Raw genomic sequence first — 16,596 nt, forward strand, 5'->3', positions numbered from 1 at the left:
AGAGGGCATTATACAAATGTGGAACCACCACCAAGAAGGCCCTGTCATGGGTCAACACCAAACAGGCAGCAACCGGAGACAGCACCACCAGTAGGTACAATGGTCTCATTCTCCTTTCCTCCAACTGCCATTTCCACCTCTTCTTCAGTCAAGCTGGCAGCTTAAAAGGCCTATACCAGCATGAAGTTGCCCAGCGCTTTCCAAATAATACTCCACTACTAGAACATCAGGTCAATTTCTCTACTTCCAAGTGAGCTAAGTGGAAGAGAAGGAAATGGGCACCGGATGCAGGCCTTGTTAGCTATGGCACCGGGTAGCTCCCTGTTTCATTCTCCAATGCCTGGCTCTATCAAAGTTCTCCTCTGTGTTGTTCAGCTACAAAAATATGGCCATGGTTAACCCAAAGAAGACAAAGCATAAGACATCTACTGTTGAAGAAAAATGTAATTTTCACAGGAGAGGGGTGGGGAACCATTGATCCTCAAGGTGTTGCTAAACCACAACTCCCATAGCGCCAGTGGCCAGGAATTATGGGAATTGTAGCTCAGCAAAATCTAGAGGGCCATGAGTTCCCCACAATATCATAAGAAGTAAAGAGATGCAGCAGTTCAACATCTACAGTATATAAAAGTGCCTTCGTTTATGGATATTTATGAATATTTTTGCTTCAGCAAAACTGCAGTTGCTCTTCCTACAGGGGGCACACCTTTAAGATTCAGCCTCATGCACTGTCAAAATGCCAGCTATCCAGTACTATAAACAAACAGAGGCGTCCAAGTCATGCATAGAAAATTTATCCTTTCGGGATCAAAAAGAATTTGGACCCCTCAAGATTTTGTCTTTCCTCTCTGGCCTCCTTCTAGAGGAAGAAATAAGGGTGTGTGCGCCCCCCAAAAACAAAAGAAGATTGGTTGGGGGAATTGCTTTTATGGTGTGGGTCTACTGAACTGCTGTACTTACAGTTACAACCAGTTTTCTTCAAAACAAATGTAAATACTTAGGGTGGTTTACAGAAGTTATTCACATAGGAAATAGATACCTTTATTGACTGGAACATCATAAGAACATAAGAAGAGCCTGCTGGATCAGGCCAGTGGCCCATCTAGTCCAGCATCCTGTTCTCACAGTGGCCAACCAGGTGCCTGGGGACACTAATAATAATTAATTATTCATTTTCCCTTTATACAAGAGATGCACATGTTACCAAATTCTTCCAAGCTACACAGGAAGTGGATTGGATTGTGAAAGACCAACCCAAATTGTCTTTGCATTTTGACAAATTTGTAGGGCAATACAGTATTTCATAGAGGCGGTCAGCTCCCCTGCTCTCCTGGTACATTCACTATAGCTCCCTGTGATGTTCCTATATTAATGTATATATGGTAAGTGTTGGTTGTTTAGAAGATACATGGTAAGTGGAGTGAAAGAGGAGGGGGAGTGAATGGGCAGTAGAATGATAGGTGATTGGCTGAGTGTTTAAAATGGCTGAACGTATAAAAGGAAGAGTGAGAGTGGAATCTGGGAGGTGATGAAAGTGAGTGGGTTGCTTTGGTGGGTTTTTGAGAGAGTTATTTGTCAGGAGAGCGTGGAGAAGGAGAGGGGTGGAGTTCGGATTAGTATTGAGTAAAACCATATGCTTATGTGCCTTAAGAAGAAATCTTGTTAATCTTGTTAGCTTTGTTATCTTTAATAAATACTTAATTTGGTTTACCAAAGGCCTGATCCTTGGCTGGGGTTTCACAGACCAGAAGGGAGGGTAAGGTAATGACCAAGGCTGAAGGGGAACTGTAACAAATGGTGGCAGCGGTGAAGAGAATAACAATACCAGTATTCAGAGTCTCTGGGAATACTAGTATTAGGACGTGACTGGTGGTTGCCTAGCAGGGGGATCTGTTGAGATCTGTGCTAGAGCAGGGAGAGAAACAATAAAAAAGGACAGTCCGGACTGGTGGAGTCCCTGGCGGTGCCTAGTGACAGGCAGTAGCCACGCGCAGGTAGGAACCTGACAGGGAGAGCCAGGGAAGGGCGTCACAGGTGGTGGCAGTAGCGGTGGGATACGAACAACAGAGAATCCAGATACGAATACTAGAGAATCCAGAACAGTGGTGTGGCAAACAGAAATAACAAAACAAGATTTCTTGTAAGAGTGTGTGGCAAAGAGTGAGTGAACTCAAACACCACGGCTGAATACATAAAAATGAAAAGAGAGGAGCTGGTGGAGAAGTGCATAACATTCAATTTACCTCACGAGGGTAAAGGGGTAGATGAATTGAGGGTAGCACTTATAGGATTTGCTACTGCCCAGCAAAAACAACCTGTCAGAGAAGAGACCCCAGAAGGATACTCAAGCAATCCCGCTTATATAGAGTACTTGAGAGAGAAGTTAAGATGGGAGCATGAGTTGGAAACTGAGAGATTGAGGATGGAAGGTGCAGAGAAGGAAAAACAGAGGGAGTTGGAAATTGAGAGAATGAGATTGGGGTTTGAGGAGAGGGAGAAGCAATGAGCATTGGATGCTGAATTACAAGTAGAAAAGTTAAAATTTGATAGAGAGAAATTTCACTCTGAGGAGACAAGGAAAGACAGAGATGGAGCAAAAATAAAAATTATTCCAAAGGACTTTGCTGTCTATGAGCCTGGTCAAGATCCTCAAATTTATCTCACAACCTTTGAAAAGGCAGCTCAGTTGTGGGGGCTACCTGAAGATAAATACATGCAGTATTTATCAAACCTGATCAAAGGGGAATTGGCAGAGGTATACCAATATTTCCCCTCAGACAGGCCTGTCACCTATGCTGAGTTTAAAGAGGCAGTCTACAAAAGATTCAGACTGGGGCCTGATTATTTTAGAAAGCTTTTCAGAAACTGCCAGATACAGACAGGGAGGTCTTTCGTGGAGCTGGGGGCAAAACTGATGGACATATTTGGGAAATGGCTGACAAGTGCAAAAGCTCAGTCTGTGGAGGAGGTGAAAAACCTCATGATACTGGATCAATTATACCATCAGTTACCACCAGAAATAAGGCTCCTGGTCAAAGACCGTTCCCCTACATCGGTGCAGGAGGCCACAGAGATGGCGGATCACTTTGCCTCCAACAGAACTGGCTGGGTGGGGAAAACATCAAGAGAGTTTAAACCCAGACCATATAGTGCTGGCAGAAGGGATGTGGTACCACAGCGAGTGAGTCCTCCAATAAAATCTGAAGGGCACAAGACACCCCAGAGTGGATCTGTGTACCCTAAAAGTGAGGAGAAATTATGCTACAAATGTGGTAGACCGGGGCACCTACGTTTTCAATGTGAGGTTGCCAACCCCATTAGTAATCCTGCTCAGACAAGGGCAGTGAAAACAGAGCCCAAGGCTTTAGAAACAGCGAAAAAGGTTCAGTTCTGCCAGATAAACTGGACAAAAGTAACAGACTTGGATTCGAGTCTAAGAGAGGAAGTGTGTGTTCAAGGGGCAAATTATTGGGCATTGCTTGACACTGGTGCCGCTCAGACATTACTGAGGCCAGATTTAATAAAATCTGAGGAAATATTACCTCAGGAAACTGTGAATATCCAAGGAGTGAGGGGTCAACCAGAAAGCTTGCCTGTGGCCCTGGTGAAAATGGTGTGGAGAGGCCGAGAGGGCAGATATAAAGTAGGCATTAATGTCCAACAACAAGAACCAGTAATACTGGGAAGAGATGTTATGGGAGCCCAAGGGAAAATATATGTGGTGACCAGACAGCAACTTGGCAGAGAAAAAGAAGCCATGTTAAGGGGGGCTGAAGCAAACAGGGTGGAAACTGTTAGCGAGCCTCAGGTCGCCATAACAACCACTAGCAGGCCTGCTGAAGGAGACAAACTGTATCAGCTGGTCTCTGGGGAAGAGACAGAGCATTTCAGAGAAGAATTGAATAAGGATACCAGTTTGAATCAAATAAAGGAACAAGCCCTGACCCAACAGATTCCTTTCACTGACAAACTGAGGAATCAAGTTGTGTGTGAGAATGGGATTTTATATAGACTGTGGATGCCTGCTGAGAGAAAGGATGAATGTGAACCAGTGAAGCAATTAATAGTACCTAGCAAATACAGAACCAGATTGCTAGAGGCAGCCCACAATGTCCCATGTGCAGAACATCTGGGAATAAAAAAGACCAAGAGGAGATTGGCTGCACACTATTATTGGTCAAACATCTCCAAAGATGTAAAACAACATTGTCTATCTTGTGGTATATGCCAGAAGGTGGGAAAAAGTGGAGTAAAGACTAAGGCACCCTTAAAGCCCCTTCCTATAATTGGACAACCGTTTTATAGAGTGGGAATAGATTTGGTGGGCCCTTTTTCCAAACCCACAAGGCATGGCAAGAAATATCTATTGGTGGTGGTGGATTTTGCCACCAGGTACCCAGACGCAGAAGCACTAAGATCTGTAGAAGCCCCTGTAGTGGCAGAGGCTTTATTAAAAATCTTTATGAGGCTGTGTTTCCCTCATGAAGTGCTGACGGATCAAGGCAGTGTATTCATGGGAGAAGTGATGCAATGTATGTGGAAATGTTGTGGTCTAAAACATCTAAAGACCACTACTTACTATCCCGCCACTAATGGGTTAACAGAGAGATTCAATGGCGTTTTGAAGGGCATGATCAGAAGCTATGTTCAAGATCACCCACAAGACTGGGATGAACGTTTGGGATGCTTCTTATTTGCATACAGAGAAGTCCCTCAAGAGTCAACAGGCTTCTCACCCTTTGAACTGAGGTTCACTAGAAAAGTGAGGGGACCTTTGGAACTATTAAAAAATTCATGGGAAGGAACCCTGGAAGAGTACAAAACATCTGTAGTAGATTTTGTATTGGAATTCCACAATAAATTAACATCAGTGATGGAGGTGGTGAAAAAGAATTTGAGTCAAGCACAGCAGAAGCAAAGTTACTGGTATGACAGAACAGCCAGGGAATGTGTGTATGATGTGGGAGATATGGTTATGGTGTTCATACCCAGGAAACATGACAAATTACAGGCTAACTGGGAAGGACCATATACCATCAGAGAAAGGCTTGACACAGTGACGTATGTGATCACCACAGACCAATTAAACAAAAGCAAAGTGGTTCATGTAAATATGTTAAAGCCTTACCATACCAGGGATGCACAGGTGTTGCAAGTTACCTTATTCCCTGAGGGAAGTGGGCCTGAACTTCCGGATTTGGTACAGGAAAGCAAAGACAAAGGAGGGGTAGATCAAGTGGAATGGTCAGAAGAGGTGAAGGAGGAAGTAAAAGAAGAGATTCTGAGAATTTTGAAAAACTATGGGAATCTCTTTAGTAATAAACCTGGCCAAACCAGTATAGCCAAACATTCCATTAATACTGGAGATCATGCCCCAATCAGATCTGCACCATGCTGTGTGAATGGGAAAGTTGTGAGTGAAGTAATCTGTGTAGGACATGGGGTGGGGAGTGGGAAAGTCACCCCCTTATGGAGCAAGGTAGAGGCAGTGCAATTGTGGCCTATACCCTTGCATGAATTGACCAAGAAAAAGTGTTCTGAGCGTGTGGTATGGACGGATGAATGTCAGAAGGCTTTTGATCTGCTGAAGCAAGCCTTGTGCAAAGGACCCATATTAATAGCACCAGACTATGAGCAACCATTCATCGTGGCTACAGATGCGTCGGACCTGGCGCTGGGAGTCGTCTTGCTGCAGGAGAGAGAAGGCACCAGACATCCAGTGGCGTATCTGAGTCGCAAGCTGACGCCGAGGGAGAAAAACTATTCGTCGGTCCAAAAGGAGTGCCTAGCGGTCGTGTGGGGACTGAATAAGTTGCGCCCATACGTGTGGGGACGAAGATTCACAGTGACTACGGATCATCGGGCCTTGTTATGGTTGCAGACTATGAAAAACCATAACACTATGCTGCAGAGGTGGTCCTGGGCCCTACAGGACTATCAAGTGGACTTCCAGTTCATAAAAGGCAAGGACAATGTACTGGCCGATGGACTTTCCAGGCAAGTGGCTGGGACTGCAGTGACGTGACCAGATGGAGGAACAAAGAAAGACATTTTCCCCATAGAGACTTTTATTTGTTAACGCGACGTATAAATCCTGGAACAGGAATAATACTCTGCTGTTGTTTTAAGGGGGGGGGGAAATGTGATGTTCCTATATTAATGTATATATGGTAAGTGTTGGTTGTTTAGAAGATACATGGTAAGTGGAGTGAAAGAGGAGGGGGAGTGAATGGGCAGTAGAATGCTAGATGATTGGCTGAGTGTTTAAAATGGCTGAACGTATAAAAGGAAGAGTGAGAGTGGAATCTGGGAGGTGATGAAAGTGAGTGGGTTGCTTTGGTGGGTTTTTGAGAGAGTTGTTTGTCAGGAGAGTGTGGAGAAGGAGAGGGGTGGAGTTCGGATTAGTATTGAGTAAAACCATATGCTTATGTGCCTTAAGAAGAAATCTTGTTAATCTTGTTAGCTTTGTTATCTTTAATAAATACTTAATTTGGTTTACCAAAGGCCTGATCCTTGGCTGGGGTTTCACAGACCAGAAGGGAGGGTAAGGTAATGACCAAGGCTGAAGGGGAACTGTAACAAATGGTGGCAGCGGTGAAGAGAATAACAATACCAGTATTCAGAGTCTCTGGGAATACTAGTATTAGGACGTGACTGGTGGTTGCCTAGCAGGGGGATCTGTTGAGATCTGTGCTAGAGCGGGGAGAGAAACAATAAAAAAGGACAGTCCGGACTGGTGGAGTCCCTGGTGGTGCCTAGTGACAGGCAGTAGCCACGCGCAGGTAGGAACCTGACAGGGAGAGCCAGGGAAGGGCGTCACACTCCCCAATTTCCCTGCTTTTTAAAGTTTGATAGAAATATGTGTTGGCTATAGGTACATTCTTAAACCACAAAGTTTTTGGCCTATTAGTGAATTTCTCTGCTTTTTAATCCAGGAGGTACATTTGCTGAGAATGGATTGATCATTTGCATGTTTATTGAGTTCAGTGGGATTTACTTCCCTGCAATGATGCTTTGGATAGGTGAAAGTGACCAGAGGGGATGGGGAGGGGAGGAGGAAGAAGTGCAGAGGGAGGGGAGGAGGAGGGAGGGGAGGAACGGCAGAGGGGAGGAGGGGGATGGGAGTGGGTAGGAGGGGAGGGCAGGTTTGATCATTTGCATGCTTATTGAGTTCAGTGAGATTTACACCTGTGCAATCATGCTTAGGATAAGTAAATCTGACCATGGGGGGGAGGGAGGGAGGGCTGGGCAGGAGAGAAGGAAGAAGGAAGGGGGGGAGAAAGGAAGGGGGGAGAAAGGAAGAGTGGAGGGGAAGGAGGGGAAAGGCAGGTCTGATCATTTGCATGCTGATTGAGTTCAATGGGACTTACTCCCATGCAGTCATGGTTAGGATAGGTAAAACTGACCATGGGAGAGGAGGAGGGGGAGGGGAGAGGAGTGGCAAGGAGGAAGGGATGGGAGAGGGGAATGGAAGGGGGAGGAGGGGAAAGGAGGAGATTGTAAGGGGAGGGGAAGGGGAGGGCAAAAGGTAGATGATGGGAGGGCGGAAGAGGGGAGGGCAGGCTTGATCATTTGCATGCTTATTGAATTCAATGGGATTTACTCATGTGCAATTATGCTTAAGATAGGAAAAACTGACCATGGGGGGGAGGAGAGGAGGGAAGAGGATAGGGGAGGGGAAGGGGGAGGAGGAGGAAGGAGAGGATTGGAAGGGGGAGGGCAGGAGCAAGAGAGAGGGGAAAGGAGGGGAGGGGAGGTTTGATCATTTGCATGCTTTTTGAGTTCAATGGGATTTACTCCTGTGCAATCATGCTTAGAATAGGTGGAAATGACCTGGGGGAGGTGCAGGGAGGGGAAGAGGAGGACAGGAAGGGGAGGGGCAGGGAGGGGGAGGGGAGGAGATTGGGTGGGTGGGGACTGGGCAGAGGGGATTCTTTGGGGGAAGCCATGACCGTCTAAAGGGAAATCAAGGTCTGGTGTGGGTGTGAGCCCCTGATTAGCCAAGCCAAGCAGCTATGAGTCTGCCTTTTGGAAAACTGATAGTTGGTTCTTACTGAGCATGCCTGGGCTTATTATTGACTCCAATGCCAAATTCTTAAATTAATTAAAAATTGGCGAGGCATTTTTTTAACTTTTTAACTGCAGAAGATGAAGGTCAGAGTATGGGGCAAGGTCAGGAATAGGGTTACAGGTACTCTGTGAACATGGCTGATTTTTAATGAATTTCAACAAATTATGAGAACACTGACAGAAATAAGTACAACATGGGTCTGGATTTTTGTTCTCTCTTTTTACACTTTGAACTCTCGATTCTCTCTGTTTTGTTTATCACCATGAAAATTTAGAGGGTTGTTAAGCAAGCATTTCTGAGTTCAGGACTATATGTTTTGTAAGGTTTTGTTTTTAAATGAGTTTATAGAAATCATCAGAATGGCATGGGAGGTATTTTCAATTTAACATTGTAGAATGAAAAAAATCCATACTGGCTATAGTGTACAGCCACTCTCGTGGCTGTATAATACTAGGTTCCCCCTCTTTTCTCATAACCTATTGGCTACATTAAGATGTAACACTAAACCATGGTTTAGCATTATAAGTAGCAGCAGCCTTAAGGCTTGGGCTTATACGTCTCCTTCCCTTCTTTCATTTCTTGTTTGTGGCAATTGAATACTTCCATTCCTGGTTGAGTGGCAAACAACAGTTTGTTGTTTTGTCCAACCAGAACAAACTATAGTTTGCACAACACATGGTTGCCTAGAAGACAGTTTGCCTGTAAATCAGGTTCACATTGTGTGGTTTGTGATCCTGGTGTATGAGTAAACTATAGGCCTGTTGATTTGATTTAACTCCATGCATACCTCAGTGCAAGAAGGTGTGTGACTGTGCTCACCACACCACCTTCCCCACGACATATGCATGAAGAAACAATGAGTGAACAGCCATTATTGGGATTCTGAGAAAACATCAAGGTGTGGTTTGCTACTAAATGAGGAATGTAAGTATTAAGTAGCTGTGTGAAAGGGGACAAAACATGAGTCTGTGAAAAGGGGTTTTAACTGTTACCAAGAACCATGTGCATTGGCTGATCAGACTAAGGCAGGGGATCATTGCAGGTGGACCTTAACAAACACACAGGTATTAAAGTTAAAAGCTTTATTTGAAATACCTAATTAGAACACAGTAGTGAGTGCTCTTGTGAGTCACCCAGAAATGAAAAGAGTTTTCTAATCTAATCTAGTTTTCTAAATCCCTAACCATAAATACAATCATGCAAACTCAATTGGTCAAAAAGAGCTGTAATGAGGGAGGAGACCGAAGGAATGGCATGTGCATACTGTCTCAGGAATCTGCTATAAGTGTATTTTATCATGCTAAAGCATAGTTTGGCATTACATCTGAATAGCCTCCTTATAATTGGGGTACTATATTCTCTGTGTTGGAAACATGACATCTGGCAAGGAATCAAAAGCATTTACTTTAAAAAAATATTTATAGTACTAAAAAAAATAAATTTAAAATATTGGATTGTGCACGATGAAATCTTTGGAAACATGGTAGGCTGATCAGAATCTCCAGGGACAGAGAAGAGTAAATCAGTCATTTATTTATGTCCACTGTCCAAAAATAGTGGCATAGAAAGAAGAATATAAGGAATTAACATCAAACAAATGTTCTATAAGTTCTAGGGCATACTGTACCTATAAGATATGTAGGGTTTCCATGTGAATCTGCAAAAAAAAGCAGGGGAGATACTTACATCTGGTGGGGATTGTGTATTGGACATCCATCTTGGTTCCAAAGCAAAGTAAGTTTCAGTGAAGTGTAAAACAGCTAGACAAAGCAAAGAAAAAGCAGCACGTTCATTCATACAATCTAGCTTTTGTTTAGCAGCTGCCAGTGTCTTTGAATATATATAATAAATGAATGCTTCTGTATGATGAGTCCTGATTCCTATGTTATATGTATGAATACACAATCTAACGTTATCCATTTTAAATAGAAATTAAGTTCACTTATTCATTATTTCTTCTATTTTCTCTCTTGTTTTGTACAGTTAACATTTCATTTCATTCTATACATCATATTTTCTCATCTTCCAATATTTTCACTGCCATGTTCATCTGTTTGTTGCCGTCCAGTAGGGATGGAAGGATCTGTCAATTTTGATTCTCTCCATTTTCCAATTTTCAATTCAGTTCACCACATTTCTGCAATTTCTATTTTTTTTAAAAAAAAATCCACATGGAAACTCACCAGCATTTTAGTGTGAATTTCTCCTACCAGATACATTTTTGTATATAGTTTTGACTAGTTTTCACAGTTTTTACAAGCAATTTCCTCTAATATATGTATTTTTATTAACATTCTATGGTTGGAGAATTGCAAAATTCAGAGATGACTGCAAATTTCAATGAATGGTTGTGTTTCAGTTCTCATTATTTTGGAAAGTGTGAATTTGATATATTTAAATGTGAACTGAATCAAATTTCTCCCCCATCCCTGCTGTACAGCATTAGAGGAAGTGGTATTTACAGTGCTGTTTGAATCCACCCTTTGGGGGACACAGATATATTGACAACATATTCAAGTAGTATGAGTACACAAAATTTAAAAAGTCATACAGACCAGTTCTCTGAAGAAAACAACCCTTTTTGCCACTAATGCAATATTATGCTTTAGTTACAAAAACCCAAGAAATGACAGATATATGGAAAATAAATTTAGGGTGTAATACCCTCTGAACCTGATGGACCTGATTACTTCTAGGCAAATGTGCATGTGGATCAGCTGTTGTCCACTTAGACCAGGAGTGGGGAACCTGTGACCCTCCAGATGTTGCCAGACTACAACTTCCTTCATCCACTGACCACTGACCATGGTAGCTGGGGCTGATGGGAGTCAGAGGCCAATAACATCTGGAGAGCCATAGGTTCCCCACTGCTGACTTCAGCCATTAGTGAAAAATTAAATGAAAGTATTATGTCTGAATGACTCTAATTGAAAAGATGATGTGATCTTTTTTACACACTTCCTGACATTTATTTATTGGTAATATTTTAATCATACACTCTTCCAAGCTCACCATATTTTATCCGCATAACACCCTTGCAAGAAAGTTAGACTGAGAGATAATAACTGGTTTAAGGTCATGAGTCATGAATGCATTGTTGTTTTAAATGTAACTGGAGAATCAATACCAATGCAAAAGTGTGCAAATTGCCTTGTGACATCTGGCATACAATTTATTTACTTTATTTATTAAATTTGTTAGTCGCTTTTCTACACACATATGCACACTCAAAGTGACTTACAGTTAATAAAAACTTTTAAAATACAAGATTAAAAAATATACAAAAAGTTAAAAACCAAAATAGCACATAAGGTGGTGGAGCAACACTTTTAGGAAGGCTACACAACAGAAGCCCTCCAAAAGCCTTCCAAAGTTAAGAACCAAATGCCTGGGAGAAGATAAGCATTTTTGCCTGGTGTCTAAAAATGGAGAATGATGGCACCATGCATACTCCCCTGGGGAGAGCATTTTACAAAAAGAGGGCCACCACTGAGAAGACCCATTCTTATGTTGCCACTCTCCACACTTCCTTCCGAGAGGGCACACAAAGAAGGGACTCCAATGCTGAGCATAGGGACCGGGTTGGTACATATAGGCAGAGGCAGTCCTTGAGATATTGGGGTCCTGAGCCATATAAGGCTTTATAGGTCAAAATCATCACTTTGAATTGTGCCTGGAAACTAACTGGTAGCCAGTGCAGTTGAGTCAGAATTGGTGTTATGTGTTCAAACCATCTTATCCCGGTGAACAGTCTGGCTGCTGAATTCTGCACCAGCTGCAGTTTCTGAACTGTTTTTAAAGGCAGCCCCATGTATAATACATTGCATTAATTTAACTTAGCGGTTACCAGAGTGTAGAGAACAGAGGTCAGGCTAACCCTGTCCAGAAACAAGTTTTATGCAATACTTTCCCCACCCATCCATGTATCTGATTGTGCTGTTGCTTTTAAAATAGAAACTTTCATGAGATTTCATTTCCTTTTACCAGGGGAAGTGTAAACACCACCAGCTGTAACGATTTGTCACATGTCAGGCAGATGACATTAATCTGAAAATAGTGTGACCCAATGTCTCTAAGAACTCCCCTTAGACAAACTACAAAGTAAGAATTTTGTTTTACAACTGAAAAGCAGCACTTACAGAGAAATTACACTGTAAAACTGTAAAGTTCTAATTTAATTAATATGTAATATTGTTCAACAACAATATTTTATATTGCTGGCCTGGAAACCTGTGTAATGCCTTCAGATCACTTTGTGGTCTTGAGGTCTTGCTAGAATTGGCTATTCAGCTGCTGCCAATGGTAGAACCTAAAAGGCTATGCAGGGCCAGTGCCAGGCATGACTGGAGCCTTGGACACCAGCCTGGTCCAAGGCCCACAGCGCCCGCCTACATGCACCACCTACCTCTCCCACTGCAGTGAATGCTGGGGCACACTGCATGCCCATGCCTGTCATCAACCAAGATGGCAGTGGGGGCTTTCCTAAGGATCTGATGCCTCCACTGCCATCTTGGTTGATGGCAGGCATGCATGCTACGTGTGCGCACATGCCTGCCATCAACCAAGATGGTGGCAGGGGCATCAGCCCCTTAGGGAAGCCTCAGCTGCCATCTTGGTTGATGGTAGGTATGCACATGCAGCAGTCACTGCAATGTGAGAGGTAGGTTGGGTGTGCAAGCATGCATTGTGGGCCTGTGTGGATGTATGAGGGGTGTCTGGGAGCTCCCTCCCTGTGGCATAGTTGAGAGCCAGTGCTGCTGCAGATTGTGGAACGGGAGCTAAGGAGGGGCCCTTCAGGGGCCCTCAGCCAGGGCCCAACCTGGCCACCCTCTAGCACCGGCCCTGTAGCTAGGGTCAAGACTAATTCTAAGAATGTGGGAATGTAACAACAGAACAAGAGGACTTTCACTCTCTTCCTCTCACTGTTAGTTGTGTGTGCAGATACAAATGTATATTTGTGGATGAAGGAAATGTGATAATTGGGACTTTGTGAAGGACTTAAGGACATCATAACAAAAGAACTGCCTTGCTGGACCAAACCAAAAGCCCATTAAGTCAAGAACTGGTTATCTGCAACACTGAAGCTCCAATTTAGCTATCATAATCAATAGCTATTAATACCCATCCTCTGAAAATACACATAATCTTTTTTTATGCTACCCATGTCAGGGGCGGAGGGAAGATGCAAGGGATTAATTGGGATTGCTAGTTTACATACCAGAACCCTTAAATTTCTTTCATAAAAGTCTTATAAAAACTCTTCGCATTTTATCAAACTTGGAAACATGCTATAAATATAGTCCTCTGTATTATGATGAACTGACATATACCAAATGGAAGCATTTTGCTCACCTTTCTCAATCACAACTTCAACATGTTGTTTCTCATCATTGAACCAGCCTTTTATGTCCACACGGCAACAGTATGTCCCTGCATCATTCTCTGTTACATTCACAATGGTAAGGGACACGTCTCCTTGATGAACATCTCCCATTAGATAGTACTTGCTGAATTTCTCATATATCCTTTGCTGTGTCTTGGTCCGGAAAATTTCTCCAGAGCACCAAGAATAAGGGCACCTTCCTTTCCCCCAACATATCTGTCTGGTTCCGTGTTCATCAGTAGAATAATGACAGGGTAAAGTGATATTCTGACCCACTTTTCCCCAGACTGTACTATTAGCACCTGATACCAAGGAACCTGTAGGGGAAGATACTACAGTTACAGAAAATAAAGAAAAAAGAATGGGATTACAACAAACCATGGACACAACTCTGTATTTCTAAAAAGATCTCTGTCACAACAACTTTCCTCAAGCCTAATGTTAGGATGAATTTGCCATTTGAAGATATTTTACCCAGGCACATAATCCCATACCTTGCCTCAGTCTTTTGAGTGAATCCCAGAAAATGAAGACAGAACACACCAAAGCTACCCTGAACAAAAATGTGGGTACTCAGGCCTGAAGCATGCTTCTCCATGACAAAACAGTCACTTGTGAAAAGAAGTAATTTACATAGGTTTGTATCCAATGGTGTCCCTCCAGTAACAGAAAGCTCGTTGATCCAGCAGAATTGTAGAAGTTTCAGTCAGTGGAATGGAGAAGGAAGGGGATTTGTCCATATTAACCTTTCCTTCTGTAGCTACCATCCCCCTGGCAAGTCGACTCCAGATGGTTGGGGGGGGGGCTTTGAGACATTGTGGGAGGTGGTATAGTAGGTTGCAGGGAAGAAGACAAGTTGACAAAAGTAGCCTCCCTCATTCTTCTGAAGGCCTCTGCTAGATAGAAGAGCCTTCTGTCATCAAAGAGACACCATTAGACATACAGATGAACTTTTCAATAGCATCTTCATGTACTTCAGTGGAAGCTTCTGAAATGTGTGGGAAGTTCTTTAGTAAGTGACAAAACATGGTAACACTGATAGTTAAACTTTTGTGATTGAGTTTAGAGTATCTTTACACATTTGATTCTTTGCATGGGCTAAAGAACCAAGGGGGATGAGTGAGCTAAGCAACCTTGTTTTCTTAACCAAAATGTGTTATCTCCCAGATGCAAAAGAGCATTTGCACTGGTGGGAAGCCTCTTGGTGGGTAAGGACTGTGGTCACATTACACAGGCACCCGATATCGAAACACATATTTTATGCTGAGTTTATGTCCTAAGAGCATGTTACCCATAGCCTGCCGTCACTGTTTTCTGCTGCTTAAGGACCACTGTTTCTAATAGTATAAATTGAGTGATGGGGGGCGGGGAGAGACAGAGAGTGAGAGAGGACAGCATATGTCATACATCCATGGAAGAAATTATATAGCAAGAGATCTCAGAAGTTCTCTCAGCATGGAAGCAGGTATTCTGAAAACCTAGGCTGCTTGTGGGGTTTATGGTCCCTTTCAGTTAGGTTAGGTATTGCATGTAGGCAACCTCATTCAAAATGAATCAAATCACCTCAGAGCCTCAAACTCACACTATGAGAACATCTCTTTCTGCTAGGGCTCAGCATGGAAATGTGCTTTTCAGTATTTGACTAACTACAGCCAACAATCACCTTGTGTGGAATCGGGAAAATGGCTTTCAGCCCAAGGAAAAAGATAGAACTCTTCTATGCAAGTTTTAAGCCTGTTATTCCTCATTTCATGAATTTGGGCCTGGAGGAAATTGATCAGAAAATAAAACACAAATCATAACACTGACTTGGCATTGCTTAAACTCTCAAGCCACTGGATTGTTTTGATGGCCCTTATCTGTAAAATCTTGGAACTTTCTTTTTAAGTTTTTATGCTTGCTTGTACAGTTTGTAGCTATAATTGTTAACCATCTTGGGTGCTTTATGATAAATATGAAAGAAAAAAATCTCAGACTAACACCCCCCTCCATATCAAACCTCTTTACAAAGCAGCATTCATTTGGGCTTAGTGATACCTTGTTTGTTCATTTATGAAACAACTTTGATACCATAATTGGTCCATGGCAATTTCTTGCAAATGGCAAAGATATTAATAGATTCCAGAAAAGATATCATAGACATACAAAATAAACAGTGATCTGTCTCATTGTCAAAAGAAAAATACTTATGAGTGTTAATACTATCAATATTAATGTCTAAATATATTTCATTGTTAACGCTGAATATTAGAGACCAATACCATGTTAGTTTGGTGTCATCCTGAAAGTACACACCATATGCAAATAGGTTAACTTTCTATCATACCTGCATCTCAAGCCTAAGCATATTTACTCAGCAGTAAATCAATATTTGGCATTGGCAAATGTCTGGTCTTGAATAAAGAGAATAAGAGTTACATTCAATGTTAGTCCTACTCAGAGTAGACCCATTGAAATTAATATGCTTAAGTTAGTAGTGTCTATTAATTTCAGTATGTCTACTCAGTAGGACTAGCACTGGACGCAATCCTTAATCTTTACATACTGAACAATTATACTATACAAATCTAAATACATTATTTTCCAGAAGTGCAATCTATGATGTATAATTTTATTAATATTTGGTTACCTGTAAACACCACCAACAGAATTTGTTCCAGGGACAAACAAGAAAGCATGGTGTTGGCTGAGATGACAGCAGAGGGTTGCCTTGTTTCGACTGCAACTGTGTATTTAACAGAATGCTCGTTTCCCAGACATGTTTCTTACTTCTCTAATTTGCATCATATGTGACATCAGTCACAGCATTCAGCAGCAACATTAGCCCTTTTCCTGTGGTTAATTCATTGCTCTGTACTACTCAAGGTTGGTGTATGGTGAACACTGTGCATTTAAGTTAAAATACAACAAACATCCACAGCAAAGACAAAATGCATTGCTCAGCACTTGACAGGATGGGATTTGTGCTTTGCTCCCATAATCTTAAAAGTTACCCTGAAGATGTAAATGTGAAGACAAATTCTTTCCTATTATACTTTTCTACACTATCTTTATTCTTGTTGGAAAGAGCATCTGAAACTTCTGTAAATGCGGACAAGAAATTAGAATTCAGGTTGTTATACCATTACAGATTTTTTGTTGT

The 16,596-nt window shown here is 42.3% G+C and overlaps 1 protein-coding gene across 1 annotated transcript in view; it reads right to left on the minus strand.

Annotated features, from left to right (window-relative positions):
• LOC133378781 (uncharacterized) overlaps nt 1-16,204 on the minus strand; it is a 77,018-nt gene extending 60,814 nt beyond the window's left edge. Inside the window, exons 1-3 of the mRNA XM_061613406.1 lie at nt 16,084-16,204; nt 13,424-13,771; nt 9,758-9,831 (exon numbers count right to left, since the gene is read on the minus strand). Coding sequence (XP_061469390.1) covers nt 9,758-9,831; nt 13,424-13,771; nt 16,084-16,132 — 471 coding nt within the window. The 5' untranslated portion in view covers nt 16,133-16,204. The remainder of the gene's footprint in view (nt 1-9,757; nt 9,832-13,423; nt 13,772-16,083) is intronic.
• Between the last annotated feature and the right edge of the window lie 392 nt (nt 16,205-16,596).

This window comes from Rhineura floridana, chromosome 3, assembly GCF_030035675.1.
Source record: "Rhineura floridana isolate rRhiFlo1 chromosome 3, rRhiFlo1.hap2, whole genome shotgun sequence".
Classification (NCBI taxonomy): Eukaryota; Metazoa; Chordata; class Lepidosauria; order Squamata; family Rhineuridae; genus Rhineura; species Rhineura floridana.